This window comes from Cricetulus griseus, assembly GCF_003668045.3.
Source record: "Cricetulus griseus strain 17A/GY chromosome 1 unlocalized genomic scaffold, alternate assembly CriGri-PICRH-1.0 chr1_1, whole genome shotgun sequence".
Classification (NCBI taxonomy): Eukaryota; Metazoa; Chordata; class Mammalia; order Rodentia; family Cricetidae; genus Cricetulus; species Cricetulus griseus.
The window spans coordinates 220,929,011-220,946,963 of NW_023276807.1; the positions used below are offsets into that span (position 1 = coordinate 220,929,011).

Consider the following 17,953-nt stretch of genomic DNA (forward strand, 5'->3'; position numbering starts at 1 on the left):
AGCCATCTCTCCAGCCCCCAGAGATGATCTCTAAACCCATATCTGCTATGGCTCCTGCTGACTCACTCTCTCTTAGAGTCCTCCTGATTGGAGAACAAAAGAGAGACCATTGTGAGCTGTGCTGTAGCTTAAGGCAGGCGACTCAGAAGGGGCTCATATAGCAGGAGGCTTTGCAAGGTCTTAGAAATCATTTGAGATGCATGAGGGCACTTTGAGAATGGACCATGCTCACTTTCCTTGTCTGCCTATGGTTTGTGGATAGATCAATGGCCCATATAGAAACTCTGCCCCAGATCTTGTTGCATCCCAGCATCCCGGCCCTCCTTGGATGGATGATGCTCAGTCAGAGAGGGAAGCAGGGATCAGTGGCTGGTCTGAGAGAGTAGGCAGCACCTGTCCATCTTTTGATAACATGGATGGAGGGCCTGTGTGCTTGTGGACACTAGAATCTTACCCAGTCCTTGAAGATTTTCTTGCATCGACACAAGCTTCTTATTATAGATTGACTGGGCCAAGGAGATGTCTTCTGAAAGAGAGTCCACCTTCCTAAAAACTGGGGAAACAGAAGAGACACCAGGCTGGGTCTTAGTTCAGAAATAGCCATCATTGGTGAGATCATTTTTATCAGCCTGCCACTGAAACCATTTGTGCTTCTCCCAGGAGAAAGGCTTCACAATGACCAAGCCAAGGTGCTTCTTTCTACCTGAGTTCAGCACATGTCCCATTACAAGAATAATAATTCACTAACCAGCCCAGGTTTTAGAAACAAGACCTCCTCATAAGACAGGATAGTAAAAATTCACAAATGTATATGTTTGTATATAGATAAAATTTTGTATATAGATAAAATTAATCTAAATTTCATCAGCCAGAGAGCACTAGCTGTCATCAGTATCTTCAAGTATCTATTTCTTCTAGTGATGTGTCCATAGATACCCCCTTGACAGTCACATAGATACACACTTTAGAGTATAAAATGCAAAACTGCTGCTCTGACCATCCCATCTGCTTTCTCTTAATTGGCTTTTATAAGTATGGCATCACAGACATTTTTTTTCTTCCTACTACCTTTCCATTCTTTCTTTGGAGGGCATATAGGTTGGTTTTTCAGGAACATTTTTCTATTGAGGTTTAAAACTAACCTTAAAATCATGACCTTTGGTGTCTTCACCATTATTTAAGAGTGATCAATGTAAGAGTACATCAGGGGTATAAAAAAAAAACCCTCTGTCACTGAGGACATTCAAGGTGCCTCCTCTCCTAAGCTTATGAGCAAAATTTGCTGTATAGATATGCCAATGATCCATCTTAGAAATAACCCTTATCTATGATGGTTGCGAGGACATGATTTTTCCCTTGAGATAAATGTTTGGACTCTAACCTTTTGATTTGTACAAATCCTTGATACAAGGTTTCTTCTAGAGCAGTCTATGCTACCTTCCAGTTTAGCTCAACCCCAGTCCTACAAAAGCTTTTGTGTCAACAGGGTTTAGAGTATGTCTCAGTAGAAACAGGATTCCTGGGCTTAGCCAGAAGAAGCCTGGATGGCCCTGGCAGTGGTGAGAGAGTACAGGTTGGACTGATGACTGACACAGATCTTCTGAAGGCCACATCAGGCTGAATGGAATTAGTATCACCCAAAGCAACTTAGCTTCTAGAATCAGATTGATATAAAGTCTGTTGGGTGACTTTGGGCAGGTCAATGAATTTTTCCAGAATGAACACAATCATCTATGAAATGAAATCATGGAGGCAGAGACCTCCAAAGGTCTTAGCACCTCAAACCCTTATGGTTTCAAGTGATTTAGAATCTCTAGGCTCTCATGAACACTGTATATCTCAGATCTGTCAAGAGGTTGAATTAATTAGTAACAGTGACATGTTTGAGAGATCCTAGGGACAATCTCACATACTCCTGGGTTGGGGTAGTGCTTTATAGTTGTCAATAGTTATTCTATTTGAGCCTTCTCTCAATTAAGAGCCCATATGTAGATAAAGGAAAAGAAATAGACCCAATAATTGCTATTATGACTCTAATGCTTCATAACGTCTACTGGATCAACAGCCAGGGGCTCATTCCATGTATTCTCCCTATTCCCTTCATGTTTCCCATTTTGTAATTATATATTAGTTTGTTTAGGCATTTCCTTTATTTTTTCTGCCTTCACATCTTGTTATGGTGTCAATGTGAAATGTGCATTATAGGCTCGTGTTCTTGAACACTTGGTCCTCAACTGGTGGCGCGGTTTTGAAAGGTACGGCCCTTGAAAGGTGGAGCCTCACTTACAGTAGTAGGACACTGGGATTGGGCTTTGAGATTTTTATAGCTGGGCTCTACCTTCCTTCTGCTCTCTGTCTTCTGCCTGAAGAGGCAATGTGTTTGGCCTTGTCCTCCTGCTGTCATGCCTTACCCACCATGATGGACTGCTCTCAAATGATAAGCCAAAATGAATCTCCTCCCTCCCTGAAGCTGCTTTTTGTCATAGGAAAAGAAATGTAACTAATACAGCCAGTGTTGGTCCCCAAATACCCTCAACTAGGAGCAGGACCAAGTGCCTTTCCAGGAGGGTGTTCATTCTCAGGTCAGTACCTTGGGTGAAGGTCACTCAGGCCTCCTCGCTTCTCACTACTCCCAGCTTTGTCACTGGTCTCAAGCAGGTTGGGACAAACAGGTTTTAGTATGATGTGACCAAACTGACTTTAGACAATTTACCTTAAACTCTTAGAATCTAGAATCTACCTGAGCCAGCCATACGACAGCACCATGGTCACACCAACTGCACTGTGTATGAGAAACCCCAAAACTTGGGTCTCCTGGCCTCACCTGCAGAACTCTGATTTTGCAAGTCTTAGTAAGACCCGGGATTTTATAGTTTAATGAATACTGAAGGTAATCTTGATGCAGGTGGTACCCAATCTTATCTTGAACAACACACATAGAGACCATGGACAGTCATAGAAGCCACTTGATACAGGGGTCACAACCCAGGGATCTACAACAGATTCACCGGAGAGTTGAAAATTACCTTGGGAATAGGAGGGGACATTGGTAGTTCTGAAAACTCCCACATGATTCCAACACAGACCTGTCTAACTTGTCTGGTTATTTTCTTCTACTCAAAATCTTACAGCTAACTCTTAACCAGAGATTAGAAGTAAGTCTAATCTCCTAGTGGATTAGCCACAATGATGTCCGAACCAGGATGATGCCTGTCTGGGTGACAGGTGACAGATGTGGAGTGCTTGTCTATGCAGGGGTATTTTTGGTGTAGACACCTAATCAGCCACTCCCCTATAACTAGAGTCAAGGAGTTCTGAACTCACCCAGAGAGGCCAGCACAGCCACGGCCACAAGGAGCAGAGCCAGGAAGAGGTACAGAATCCTCACCGACGTGTGCAAAGACAGGTTCTTTTGACAGCGGCTGCAGCGGGGTCCCGACCGACCTTCAGAGGACAAGGAGATGGCAGTGGCTTGGGTCAGTGGCGAAGGCTGGAGTGGCATGCTCAGTTCCATGTTCCTGTTCTGGCCTGCCTCATTACTTTTCAAGCCAGGCTCCCAACTGGAGTTTTCCACTTCTATCCCTTACTTGCTCCCACCTAGAATGACTTTCTAGAACTTTCTGAAATAGAGGAGTCAGAGACTACCCCACCCCGCCTTATCTGTCATTCTTTCTTGGCAGTATCTTCATTCAGCCCACAGAGTGAGCTACACTGGTCCTACCGATGACCCATTGATGCCAGCAGCCTGCTCGCCTCCCTGCCCAGTGCTATCTATGCTCTATTGTGTGCTCAACATAACCCAGTTTGCCCATGACTTTCTGAGTTATAGCACTGAGACTCTCCTGCCATAAGAATTCTTCAGAATGAGCAAATCCTGATGCTTTACAGAGAGTTTCCGTGTTACGTTGGTCACCAGTTTTCAAACTGGACAAATAAGCTGCGGTTGCCTTGGAAACCAAAGAAGGACTTAAAGTCCACTAGTCGGGTTGCTGCACAGAGGGAAGAGGGAGCAGGTGTTCCTGGGAACTCTGGGAGGTGACCAGTGCCTGCTGAGAATATAGGATGGCCCCAAGATGAGCTCAGCCTAGCTGCAAATGATGATTACCACAAGTGATTACCAACTTAGTGCCTGGACCACATGGCACACTAGAAAAAATTCAAAATTCTGAGGGCAGCCCTGGGGCATCAATGGTAAATACAGTGTCCAGTCAAGGAAAGAACACAGGTGTAATCTATACCAAATGCCACGGAGGGCCCTAGTCCAACCAGCAACTCAACATGAGCAACAAAGCAGAAGAGAGACTTTAGGCACAGTGTCTGGCTAGGGGAAATGGTAGGAGTTCCTATAAGGATTCATGTGGAGCCCTGGAAGCATACGACACATGCCAAATGCTGGCTTTGTCCATCCTGCACAGTCCCAGGCTACACAGCTCTGCCCTTTACTCTCCAAGGGGCAGCAGGAAAATGAGAGTGAGATTTCTGAAGCCACATATTTGGACACGTTGCTCTCCAGTCTGAAGATGAAGGCATGGAACTCTTATCTCACAGAGGACATAGGGGCTCCCTGAGTACTTACCTTCTTGGGTGCATGGGAAGGATGGCATTTCCTCGTCTTCACCAGCCAGCTCCTCTTCAGTAATGCACAGTACATCCCTGTCACTGCCAGCTGATCTCACTGCAATGGAACCAGTTGGGTCAGACTCTACCTCAACCCCAAGATGCTCCCTCCCCTCTCCAATTTCCCATATGGCATCAAGGCTCATATCTCATACCCACCCAATCCCTAGGTCCAATTCAGTCCACCTGAGCCCCAGGTGACCTTATGTAAGCTGAGAAATGGAGGCAAAGGTAAGATGTAGGCCAAGTTGCCAAGATATCCTACCTATCTGTAAAGAGTTGTGCCCATTTTCCACAATCTAGGAAGACACACAGGCCCACCTAGTCTGTATCTCTCTCAGACCTCTGGGGGTGGAACAAAGAGATATAAGAGTGTGCTGATTGGTCCAGCACATGAAACGGAAGCAGAATTTCCCTGCTGCAGGCACAAATCTGAATCTGGCCCTGCATAAGCTCCAAGACTGTGTTCACCCAGTTAGAAAGGAGGAAGCAGGACTCGAGAGATGGGCAGACAGGTGATGAGTGTATTCTGCCTCATGTGTGTACTTCACTGGATACCCACTAAGGTGGGTATCACGGAGGGATAAAGGGATCACGGAGGAGAAAGGGTCCTGGGCCAGGTGACTCCTAAGTAAGACCTAAATGATGCATCTCACTATTGAGTAAACTATTCTCCTTCCCCTCCCATCTCCTTTCCCTAGGAAAATAATGATGAGGAAGGAGCTTTAATATGAGGCAGACCAAGCTGTGGGGCCAACTTGGACTTGGGAAATGGGGATAAAAGCCACAGATGGAACCTAAATTACTTAGAAAAGGCATCTTTGGCACCCCCCCTTTAAAAATAGTTTTATTTATTTAAATATTTAAATGTAAATTATTTTATTCATTTAGTCTGAAGATGTGTATGTGTATGCACAGACATGTCATGACTAGCATTTTTTAAATGAAGAGTTAAAATTCATTAAGATGTGATTTTAACATGAAGAACTGAATGTATCCAAGTGTGACTGTGGGCTTCTCAAAAGAAAGTTCTGCTTATGTGTCTTAACAATAGCCATATATGCCACAAAAATATTTTATTTTTCATTATGTGTATGTGTGTGTGCCTGTGTGTAGTATGTGCATGTAAGTGCAATTCCTGCAGAGGCCAAAAGGAGGCATAGGATTCCCCTGGAGCTGGAGTTGTAGCCAGTGTGAGCCATCTGACAAGAGGGTTGAGAATTAACTCCAATCCTCTGGAAGAGTAGCAAGTGCTCTTAACTGCTAAGCCATCGCTCCAGCCCCAAACCATATATACCATTTCCATGGCATCTGAAGCTACAGCTCAAGTAATTAATTTAAAAAAGTCCCCCCCTTTCTATACATAAAATGACTTTATACAATTCCTGCAAGTGAATTTACTGGATTGGACTATAAAGATATTTTAATGATAAGTTTCTATCAAAGAAGGGTATAAAAATTGTACTTCTAACTACATAGCATATACCCCAATGAGTCTCATAATAAAAACATACATATTTATGAATTTAACTCCCATTGCCTCCATATTTTTATCTTGTACATTGGAAAAATTGTTGGTGAAAGGCTTGTGGTGGAAGGACATTGTACCTCTGGAGTCTGGAGATGCTGGGTTCTCTGGTCAGTTCTCAGCCAAATGGACCCTTTTCCTTAGTTCCCTGGGTCTCTCCTTCCCCATTTTTAGAGGAACCAGCTGCGATACAAGTGGGGTTCAGGCTTTGCTGTGGGAGCAGGGACTCAGCTACCCCTTGTAGGTTTCATGGTCACATGTTCTCATCAACCCTATATTTGTTCCCCTCAGGGTTGAGCTCCTAGATTAAATGTCAGGCCCCACCCCCCATTTCCCTTTCCCCTATCCTCCTCCTCTTGTTTCTCTTCCAAGAATTCATCTTCTTTTGGGGCTTGTTTTGATTAATCCTTGGAGACTTCTGTTTTCTTTCAACTTCAGCAATGCATTTGGTAATGCATTTGTCGTTTACCTCTTACCTAAAGTTTAAAACTCCCAACTATGATGGAAACAGCCACTCCTAGTTTGTTTTCCTTATGTTTCATTTTTGAAATGTGGCAAAGTGTGGGGTCTGGCCTCAAGGCAATCATCATGACAGTCCTATAAATTTTACAGCCTAAAGTATCAGTTTTATGGTGAAAAAGACTGAGAGCCAAAGACATTAAGAATGTTACCAACGGTACACACAATACAAGTGGAGAAGCCAAGATCTGGATTCAAAAATCTTATAACTGGGAGTGAGGAGCTAAAGTTCTGCAGAGTTCTGAGTATTGCTCCTGCAACTACAAGATCAGAGGGTAGAAATGAGAAGGGACAGGTATGTCACTGAGCAGGCAGAGAACTTTGAGGGCTGTGACAATGATTAATAGCTCTCTTGTGTTTTATAAACACAAGAAACCAAAACAGTAGGCAAGAACACTTGAGAAATAGAGGCAACCTTGAGAGGACTCATGGGAAGGAACCGAGGAAGGTCCCATCACTGCCATAAGCCCCCTCTGCTTAGCTCCCAGCTCTGTCACAGTTCAGGTGACGTTGGAGGAAGCCCCTTGATGCATGTTCTCCAGGGTCGTGGATTCACCCCTGTGGAACTCAGCAGCCAACTCTCATGCCCAGGGCTTGAGTTCTAAGGGGAGCATGTTGGTTCACAGAAAGGTGCAGCAAACTCAGCTTTGAAACCGCAGAACAATTTTTCATTTTGCTTTTGCAAGTGATTCTACAGTTATACCTGCAGACATCTGAGATCTAAGGATCTCCAGATCCCAGGACTCAGAGTCCCACCTCCTGAGGAATGCTGAGTTGAGGGAGGCTGAAGATGAAAGTTTTGAGGCTTAAAAGCACTCCTACTCCACTGCCCTAATCCTGACAAATAGCTTGAGAAGGATATGGTGTGAGAAATTAGTCTCTGGATTTGATAAATGGGTGAGGGAGTGTGTGTGTGTGTTTATGGCTGCTGGTAAACACTGTAAAGAATGGCAGGTTGGGAGAGGGAGAAGGGGACAGGAAACATGGTGTATGGGGTACCACACATCTTTTTACCATCGGGGGAAACCAACCTTTTCAGCCTTGCTTTGCAGCTCAGGCTGTGATCCCTTCAGCAATCAGCAGTTTACAAGGATTGCTTTGCCCTGGCAGCTTACAGTTTACAGGGCAATGATTTCTTTCCCAAAAGCTTTGGGCTAGGTGGACTAGAATTCTTTGGGCCATTCTGTGCTTGTCTAACTAGAACCTTAACAGCTAGCGAGGGCGGTGCAGCTCAGCCGAGCTCTTTAGAATACTGCACTCTGGAGGCTTCTCAGATCTTCCCGTTGAGCCCCTCAGAGACAGATTCCCCTTCCTTCCTGTCCATGCCCCTCATTTCTCCCCACTCCTTAGTGGTGCTTCTTGGCCCTCCTTCGTGACAGGGCCTCCTCCCTGTTCTGGCTCCAGAGGCAATTTCATCACTCCACTGTTTATAGCCTTTGCAAGGAATCTGGGATGATTTAAATGAAGCCTGGCTGACACCAGCCTTCAACAAACACCCCTCCCAGAGCAGCTTTGTCACGCCCTTGCTCCCCTAGTGAGAGCCCTTAAATTGCCTGCCATTAGCAAAATGGGAATTAATAAGGACCACCACTTTCCTGTACTGCAAGGAGTGGTCTACAGAGGGGAAGTAACAGTTCTCTCTAGACCTGAGTGTTGGCTCTCTTCCCCATGGTGACATCTCAGCTCTGTAACTCATAGCCCTCCCCAGTCCCCAGAGAGAGTTTCTCCTCTTCCTAGTCCCCTGACTTCCTGCTGTCCAGTGTAGAGTCCTGCCCTTAGGGACTCTGATTGGCCTATATCCGGAACACTTCGGCAGCTTGCCACTTTAGCCTCTCTCACTTTAATGAGAACATAATCCAAAGCATTTGTGGGGCTTCCTCAAGCCAATCCTCTTGTGAGTACAAACTTGGTGTTTATGTCTCATTGAGCTTGTTCTGGTTGGACACCAGATGAACATACAGACATTGTGAGGAAATCCTGGAGGAAGAGAGGGCTGGCGAGAAGATGAATGGAAACTAGATGGGAGCCAGGACACACCCTGGTGCTGGACCAAATGTGGTCCCCTGAGGCAGGAGAAGAGTTTTCCTTCATCTCCCCATTTTCCCAGTCTTCTGGGCCAAGGTGACTTAGTGTTGGGTATACTAGCTCTCAGAAGGGAACTTACAAGGCAGAATCACTATTGTCCCATTACAAAGACCCTAGAATAGTAATGGCTCCTTGGTGTCCAGGAATCTGGGGCCAATACACACGCAGCAGCTATCGGATTGCACATGAGAGCTGGGGCAGGACCCTTCCAGCCAGGCCTGACATCTGGGTACTCATCAGACCCCCCAGCACTGGCGTCATTCCTTCAGGTCAGCCCAGGGCTGATGCTGCAGTGGGAGTCAGTCAAGGTAGCTTGCTGACTCTTGGCAAAGGCCTGAATGTTTTCTGTTGGTTTAATCATGACCTCATTTTAATTTAAAAACAAATGAAAATTAACCATTAGAAATATGGTTTTAATCTGTTTTATTCTTGGTATTCACTATGGCCAAGGGAGTGTTGATGCTTGGGGTTTGCAAGAGCTTAATACAGCAGAGTCAAAGTAATCACTGGGGCGGGGTGTGGGGGTGTGGTGTGGTGATGGTGTTCAGGCTTGAACTGCCAGGAAGTGGAAGGTGGGGAGGTGGGGGCTGAGGGAGGCAGCAGTGTGTAGGTGGGGCTTCTCTCCCTTCTACAGAGCTAGCCAGAGACAGGATAAGACATTCTTTTCCTAGAACTAGAAGGATTCCTGTTTGGGTGAGGAGTGGCAGGGAGGGGTGGGGACATGAACATATATAACATTTAGGACTTTAGATTTACCCAAAGTTCAGTGACCTCTCTGCAAAATGCAAGGGTTGCTGGGTGTCTGGAGCAGCAAGGAAAGCCTTGTTCTGATAGAATGGAGATGTCCGGAGCAGGCTTAGCTTCTAGGAAGGAGTAGCCTCCTCACAGACACATGCCTGCTTTCTGTTTTCCCTCATGCAGCTTTCAGCACCAGGAACAGGATGGACTTGGGCGAGGACGAGGCATGTCTAGACCTAAATACTTTCGTGAAGCTCCTCTGAGGGACACCTAGAACAGCATGGTGCTCTGGGGATCTCGAAGGGACAAATATCTAAGGCTCTGGGAACCAGTCACTGTCTCCCTTGTCCTGAGGCCTCAAGGGTTCTGAGCTGTGACAATGGCAGAGTGTTTTTACCTAGAGAAGACACAGCCAGTGCTACTCTTCATGTAGCCCACATTGTAGGCAATGTGTTTGAAAAAAAAAAAAAAAAAAAACGGGAAAACATCAAACATACTTTAAAGGCCAGCATTGCAAACCAGCTTCATAAGGTAACAGCAAACACTGCAGGTTTGAAAGCATGCTTCTGTTCCGCTGGTACCTGGGGGCATAATCTCCAACTTAATGCCAGAAGGAAGGCCAGAGAGGAAGGATTCCTTGTTTTTAAGCTTTTGCTTGCAAGAGCCAGGTAGAACATTGGATTGATATGGGCATGTCTTGGCACCTGGTTGCAGTAGCTGCTGACTTTTTGGGGGTCAAACCTGGTTCAACTTTTCCCCTCTGTTGGTAGAAAACAGCTTGGATGCGCTAGTGCTAACCATCTGCTAGTTCAACCACCGTCCCTAACACCAGCTTCTTCTGGTTGGCCAAGAAATGTGTGATTGATTCATCCCATTTTCTGTTTCCTTTTCTGGGCCCAAACACTTCCACGCAAGGCAGAAGGGGGAGATTCGAGGAACTGAATAGAAGGTCTTTGGGCACTCCAAGGGACATATTTTAATGATTATCTTCAGCCGAGTTCAGAGTGGGTTTTCCAAACAGCCAATTGGGACAGGAAAAATAAAGATGTGGGAAGCCTTCTCAGGAGCCAATGCTATATTTAAAGTTTCAGGACAGCTATAGTTTAAGGTTGGGGAATGCTATAATTAGGGTCCCAGGGTTGTTTTCATCAGAAACTGCCTGCTATACCCCCTTCCATGGTTTTGTGGGTTCTTCTGAAGCCTGGTGGGAATCCTCTGTCCCCCTGAGCTCCCAGGGAGCCAGGCCTCCTCCTCACCTTCAGATCTGCATGCTCAGCTCAGCCCGCTAGCCTTAGCAGCTACAGCCTCCTGCCCCTGTAGTTTCTTCACTTCTTTTTTAGTATCCACCCTCATACTATGTCCCTTCTATCCCTGTCACTTCCTTCTGGACCTTCCCTCTGTGATCTCTTGCTGTGTTCTTGGTGACTACAGAAACTGTGAGTTCATTCTTGATTTATCCTAACCCTGCCTTTTTCTAAGCAATATACTCCCTCTCCTCTCCCTTGTGACTGACCCACTGTTGGCATTTTGGGTCACCCGGTTTTCGTCGTAATCTTAACCAGGACCTGCCTAAGCCAACTCTAACCCTCTGATAACCCCCTGTGTCTACCCCACTTCTAAGCAGTTCTTCAATGGGTGACATGGCATCTATTTGAGAAGAGAACTAGGACTTTTCGGCCCAGGCAGCATTGGTCCCTGTCACACCCACACTAGAATCTTAAGTAGAAACAGCCCCTCCCCCACTCCCCAGAGCCCCAAGAATTTGGTGGGATGGGAGAGATGGGAGCTGGCAGTCTGCTTGATTCTTGTTGCCTACCTGCTCTGAGAAATGCCACCATCTCTCACTTCTCAAGTTCCCTGCTGCTGCCTTTCCCATGACACCCTTCTCAGAGCCTCCTCTTCTGTAAGACAGTGATGGAACCCTCCCTGTACCAGGAATTCAGCAAAGAGGGGAGTAGCATGAGGCATACTCCTATGTAGAGTAAGGGTAGCAGCCACTTTGGGTAGTCTTATTTTCCTGTCCCGAACCTAATCCCAGCTGTCATCCATTACCACATCCCAACCCCCATCACCCTCAGGACCAATTTCTAACTTCCAAGAAATCCTTTTTACAAAGTGTGTCCACAGAGCATGGTTCCAAAACATCCTTTGTGGGGGAAAAAAAAAAAAGCTCTTAGCAAATATTTCAAAAAGTCTTGAGGGAAAAAGAAGGACATTTAAATGCATGTTTAATTCTGTGTTCTTCAGACTGCCTTGACCTCAGAACTTCCTGTCAATCTGGAAAAACATTCATTGATTGATCCTGTGGAATGAGGATTCAGAGGTGCCCCATGTGGGAGAATGCTGTCCTGGATAATACCAGGGCTGGGATGAATTATTCCTTCATCCCCATGACTGTGAACAGAGCAACCCTGAGGTTGAAGCTCCTTGGTCTCAAGCTCTACCAGGGCTGCAGCTCAGCTTTGCTCCCTGGAGCACCACGGTCAATCCTCCTGCAGGAATGGGCTCCAGCTTCTCTCTTTGCACCCTGCTCCCATGCCTTCCCTGTTTCTACAACACTAAGCCTGTCCACCTGCTCTCCACCTACCCACAACACATCCTGAGCCCCACCAATAGCTTTTTGCAGGGTCAGAAAGTCGGTAGCTCTCTCCTCGGCAGGCTGTCGGTGCTCAGCCTGTTTTCTCTGCACTGTGGAAGACTTCTCCACCCCAGGTAGCAGAAGTTCTGAGAAGTCTGACAACACTGAGTTCCAAGCCCTTTATCTTTCACTGGCTCCTTCAAGACATCTGCATCTCATTCAAGCACAGGTGAACAGGTGTGGAAGGGACTCCACGTGTATTTACTGAACAGATCAGTGTTCGGTTAATCATATGCAAATGAGTATTCTCTTCTGATTCAGTGTCCCTTCTAGGAACTTTATACTAAGAGGATAACAATGCAGCCAGCAAAGTACCTATAGAGTCGACCGCTGCATGCTACAATAAACCTGAGTGGAGATGTGGATGGCCTCAATGCCTGTGAATGAAAGGTTGACTAAACAATCATAGAATTATACTATGGAACGTTACAAAGATGTCCCATAAAAATGTAGATTTAAGTTTACTACCTGGGGAAAATACATGCATCTTTTTAAAAACATCTTTTAAAATATTTTAGTGCTAGAGATTGAACCCTGAGCTTTGCATATATGAAGCACAAGTTCTACCTTCCCCATTACCTTTTGTTAATTTAAAAAACTACACACATGGGCTGGTGAGGCGGCTCAGTGGGTAAAGGTACTTGCTGCCACACCTGATAACCTGAGTACAATCTTTGGAACCCACATGATGGAAAGAGAGAACTAGCTCCCAGAGGTTGTCCTCTGACTTCTGCCTGTGAGTGATGGAGCCCATACCATAGCACACGCTGCCAACCCCACCAGCCCGCTAGTTCTCCCTGCCCCTGATCACCCACCCCCACTTTGCTAGTTCTTTGCCTGTGTCCTAAACCACTGTGAGCTTGCTTTCTTCTTCTCACCCTCTAAAAGTAGGGGTTTTCCAACACAGGATAAAGTTAAAAGAGGGATAAAGTAATGAATGAGCCTGGTGAGAGGCGTCAAATGTGCCTTTTTCTGACAAGCCCTTCAGGTTCTCTGAGGACAATAGGAGATACAGTGGACTCAGAAGGAGTCCCAAAGAGTAAGCAAATGAAGAAAGTGCTTTAGTTATGAGTCAAGGGTAGGGCAACTTGGATCAGATAGCTTGGGGGAGTCCATTGTTCAAGTCACCCCCTTTGTTTTTCTTAACCACCTGCCCTGATTATCCATTGCTGTCCCTGGATGTGCATGCCTGGGGTCTGCCACAGAGTTAGTGAAGCTGCCTCCCTTTCAGCTGCCGTGCCTCATCCCCGAAGTAGGTCTCCCACATATATTTGCTCTCTGGAAGGGGGAGGGTGACATCCCAGAATAAGCAGCTATGCCATTGGGTTCAGATGGGAGTGAAGAAAGGTCTGCAGTCTCCAAAAGAGATGTTGACATTACTGGAAACACAGGCCAGGACCTTGGGGAACTATAAATGGGACAATCATTCTAGGTCCAGTTGGGAAAGTGCCCAATGAGACCCCAGGAGTTCACATCCACGGCCATGGAACATAAAACAAACACAAACAAAAAAACAGCCAGAAGAGTCAGTACCAGCATGCACTCCCTCCTTGACGCCTCGTTTGTAACCCTGACTGCTTCCAGCCTCTTTCACAATTATGGGGTACAAACCTCATGTCGTAGCAAAAGGAAAGCTCCTTGAGAGAAAGGTCAGTATCTAAGCTCTTCTTTGTATCTTCTTGGACCGTAGTCCCAAGACTACAAGAACCCTGGCATCTAACATCTGGTCAATACATGTTCACTAAATAGAAGTATGTATCTTATCAACTTCCTGGGCTCCATTCTGAGGATAGCATGGTGTGAACCTCAATTTAAAAGAACTCAGCCCAGTGTGTGTTTAGGATTAACACATTATACAATAAACAAGTATTGTGAGCTCCCTTGAGAGCCAGAGAATGGGCAGACAGAATGCTCATGAAACCCCATATTCTGACACCTCTCTGTAGCATCATCCAGCCTACTTGATGAGGGGACTGGGGCCTATGGCGTGCAGTGTTTATAAAGCTAGGCTGTGCAAGACTGGGCTGACTGCAGCACACAACACACAATACACAACACACACGAGAGAAAGAGAGAGAGAGAGAGAGAGAGAGAGAGAGAGAGAGAGAGAGAGAGAGCATAATTGAATACAGGTGGAGTATAAGCAAGAGTTCAGAGTCCATCACACCACCCCAGATGCCAATTCTAACACCCAGACCAGCTGTGCATCCATGGAAACTGCCAAGCTGTCTACCAGCGCCTGTTACAAAGCAGCATGCTTTTTCTTCTCTCACAAATTAGCTCTGAGGATATGAGTCTTCTGGTTTTAAAGTTATCCCAGATGGGTAGCAGGGTAACAACCTTCTAGTGAGAATTTTTTGATGGTTTGGAGCTGACCTCTAGCATCCAAATTCCTGTGACCTCTGGGGCTTCTGGATCAGTTGGTGTCTCTTTTCACCTTTGTGCCATTAGCTCCTTGTTTTTGACCCTAGTCTCCTTTCTGGGCTGAGCCACATATCTCTCAGGGACAGAGACACACCAAACCCATGATTCCCACCACCCTCCACCATATCACTTCCGTTCACCAAGTGTTACTGGGGCCCAGAGCTCCTGGGCCTCAAGGAATACTCAGGAGAAAGGAACCCAGAGACAGAAGTGATGAACTAAGACTGGACAACCACATCTGAGCTGCACGTTGGGCATCTTTGAAGTTTGAGCTTCTGTCTTTACAGCCAACCAGGCTACTTCTGGGAGACTCTGGGAGGGCTTTTGGTCAATCCCCTGTCACAGGTGTCTGTTAATGGCTCACAAGTCAGTGGGAAACTCTGAGGTGGGCTTGTCACCAAGAGCAGCTGTTTGCTCCTAGGCTTGTGTGTGAGAGAGGCCAGGTGCCAGCTTAGATAAAAAGACATGACTACCTGGGAGGCCTGGCCAGCCACTGTCAGACAGAAGCCCCCTCCCCCATCCATGATCAGCAGAAACATGGGCTGCCAGATCAGGCCCCCCTCCCACCCCCGACATTGGGGTGCTCTAACGGGCCTGTTTTCTGGTTTAAATGCTGTCCGCACCAATGCTGCCTCCCTCCACAAAATATCTCATCACTGTTTGCTTTGAGCAGGGGACATAATGGTCCTTTGCCAGCAGATGTAATTGGAAGATTGGTGGGGCCTTGAGGAGCCAGAAAAGTCACCCTCCCTTGGGGAAGGGCCTGTTTGGGAAGTCTCCCTCCCTCCCTCCCCTGCTCTGAAGGGCACCATGCTTTTTTTACTCCAGTGAGGAAAAAAAAAAAAAAAAAAAACCTTCACTCTGAAGATCCCAAAGGCCAACTATTTGTTGTTTCCATTTACCCTGCCTGCAGTTTCCATCACAGGTAGAGGTGATGGCTCTTTCTGGCTGCTGGGTGAGGCATGCTGGGAGTCAATCATTTTCTCTCCTGGCAGCTCAGTACCCTTTAAGGCCCTGGGGTGCCAGAATAAATCACTGAAGGTTTCTAAAGGGCTACCCTGAAGCTTGTTGAGGAGAGTTATCCTGGAACCTGGTGACACACCAGAATTGGAGCAGGAGTGAGCAGGCAGGATTCGCAGTTGCCTCTGTTCCTTCCTGGGGACTTCCTAAGAAACATTCATTCACGCTTGCTCTTGTGTCCCCAGCACAGGTTTTGAGCTCTATCTTTGCCTTTTTATATTTTGTCTATGGGGGGAGGGGTGGAGATGGGGATGGGGTCAAAAGTACTCTGAGAATCTTAGCATCCTAGCACCATTGGCAAGGTCCAGGACTTGCCGGAGGGTCCTGTAGACTATCGTGAGATGTGTCCTCAGAAGTTTTAGAAAATGGCCTGCCCAGGACCACATCTCTGGAGAGAGCTCCAGAGATGCAGCAGCTAGGAGCAGGGGCCCGGGGGCAAGGCTCTTCTTCATCTGCCAGCGTCTCTTCCCAGGCATGGTTATAACTGCGTGGCTCACCCAGGTCAGTCTAAGACCCTGTGAAGCCATCAAAAAGCTTTGTCAGAAGGTGCCAGAGGCCTGAGGGAAGGAAGCAGAAAGGAACAGGCCTTTTCTGGACTGCAGGTCAGAGTCCTGGGCTCTAGACCCTTTGGCTAGCAATGAGTTGTAGGCTGCTTTTTCCATAGTATTAGCTATGAAATTCCTGGTGCTCAATGCAATGAGAGGGGGAAGGGGAGAACCCCTGTTAAAAACATTATGAATTTCACGATACCACCGGTGACCCTTTAAACTTAGTGTGGGTCCCATGGGGGTGCTGAACAGGTGTCACATTCAGAGTCCATTCTACTTTCTGGGCTTCCATTTCCTCCGGTTCACAACGCAGGGCTTGAACTGAGTCAGAGAGTTGTCTGTGAAGCCCCTTCTTCACTTGAATGCCCAACCCTTGAATACCAAAGAGACAAACCATAGCTGCTCCTACTGAAGCAGGCTTGACAGATGGGGCCTGACCTCCTGGCACCTTCTCAGAAACACCTGAGAGTGTAGGATTGGAGCCCAGGATACCATCCCAAAGTCCTCTTAGGAAGGGGAAAGCGGTGAAGTTCTCACTGTCGGAACGCAAGCATCCCCTGGGCTGCTGGAGGAAGGTTACCAACAGGTACCAGAAAGAGTACCCCAAACCTCATGACTCCTCCAAAGCCTGCTTCTCCCCTGGCCGGGAAGGGAACTCTCCAGGACCCAGGAGCAGCAGCTTGGAGTCAAGAAGGGTTCCTTTTTCTATTTCAACTCTGTCTGGTCCCCAGGCCAGAGGTCAGGGAAGGTCAGACAGGGTTCAGATGTCAGGAAGGGCAGGACTCAGTTGGGACTCTGACGGGCATGATTGTCTTGAGGGGAGGGGGTCAAAGTTGGTGGAAGAGAGCAGCATAAGCCTGGGTGGGGCCTGAAGGAGCCCCAGCTGTGATCTACACCAAACATCTTTCTGTGGTCCCTGGGAACTGGGATCAGAATCGTCTCTGGACTTTAAACTTGTTTTGAGGGGTAAGCAATGGCGGTGAGGCCGGCACTGCAAGGACCATGTGTGATGATGGTTCATCCTCAGTCTCTTCCCTTTCCAGGACTTAGGACTCTTTCTGTCCTGTCCCATCCAGTTCTGTCCCTACCCCACCCCCACCCCCACCTCCCCGCCCCACTACCTACTCAGGGATAGTAAAAAGAAAATCAGGGGATCCCCGACCTGGAATACCTTCCCCAGCATTGGGGACTCTCAGCCCTCCTGCTCCAGGCTCCAGGGTGCCCCTGGCCCGTGTATGGTGGGAAGGAAAGGGTGATCTCTGTGCTCCCAGGGCCTCTGCTTACCTTTCATGGTCCCTTCTGCGCGGGCCTCTGCAGGGCCCGGTGGTGCTCGAGTAGCCTTGGATGGAGCAGGAAGCCGGGGTCCTCCCCAAGCAACTACCGGCGCCCCTAGGCGCGGCCCGCGGGACTGGGGCTCGCGTGGGGATACATGCGGAGCTGTGTAGCTTCACAGGCGGCGTGGCCGGAGGAGGATCCCGGGGGTCGCAGGCTGGGGCCGCTGCGCTGCCCGCCGGAGCCGGGCGAGCTGTGCTGCCCCGCGCCCCGCCGTCCTGGCCTTGCGCGCATCCCTCCCTCCTCCTCCCGCCCTCACTCGTCGTCACCGCTTGGGCCCCAGCCCAGATCAACTTCCTTGATATTTTCAAAACTGCCGCGGCCGGGGCCCTTTGTGCCCCTGGTGCACGGCGATGGGTGCGAGGGAGGGTTCGCCACCCAGGGCCATAGCACAGTTACCGTTGTGATGGGCGTGGACCGTACCGGGACCCTGGATTTCAGAACTGCATAGTTCCCTAGCCCATCTTGGAGGAGCAAGAATTTTGGGGGACCAGCCCTCTGCCA

At 47.7% G+C, this 17,953-nt stretch overlaps 1 protein-coding gene across 2 annotated transcripts in view; it reads right to left on the minus strand.

Annotated features, from left to right (window-relative positions):
• Positions 1-17,684, minus strand: part of Scara3 (scavenger receptor class A member 3) — a 29,728-nt gene extending 12,044 nt beyond the window's left edge. The window contains exons 1-4 of one of the 2 annotated variants that reach the window (XM_027390303.2): positions 17,402-17,682; positions 4,577-4,675; positions 3,325-3,444; positions 455-553 (exon numbers count right to left, since the gene is read on the minus strand). In XM_027390303.2, coding sequence (XP_027246104.1) covers positions 455-553; positions 3,325-3,444; positions 4,577-4,675; positions 17,402-17,408 — 325 coding nt within the window. In that variant the 5' untranslated portion in view covers positions 17,409-17,682. Of the gene's footprint in view, positions 1-454; positions 554-3,324; positions 3,445-4,576; positions 4,676-17,401 lie in introns of both variants that reach the window. The other variant, XM_035452625.1, reaches the window with a different exon arrangement.
• Between the last annotated feature and the right edge of the window lie 269 nt (positions 17,685-17,953).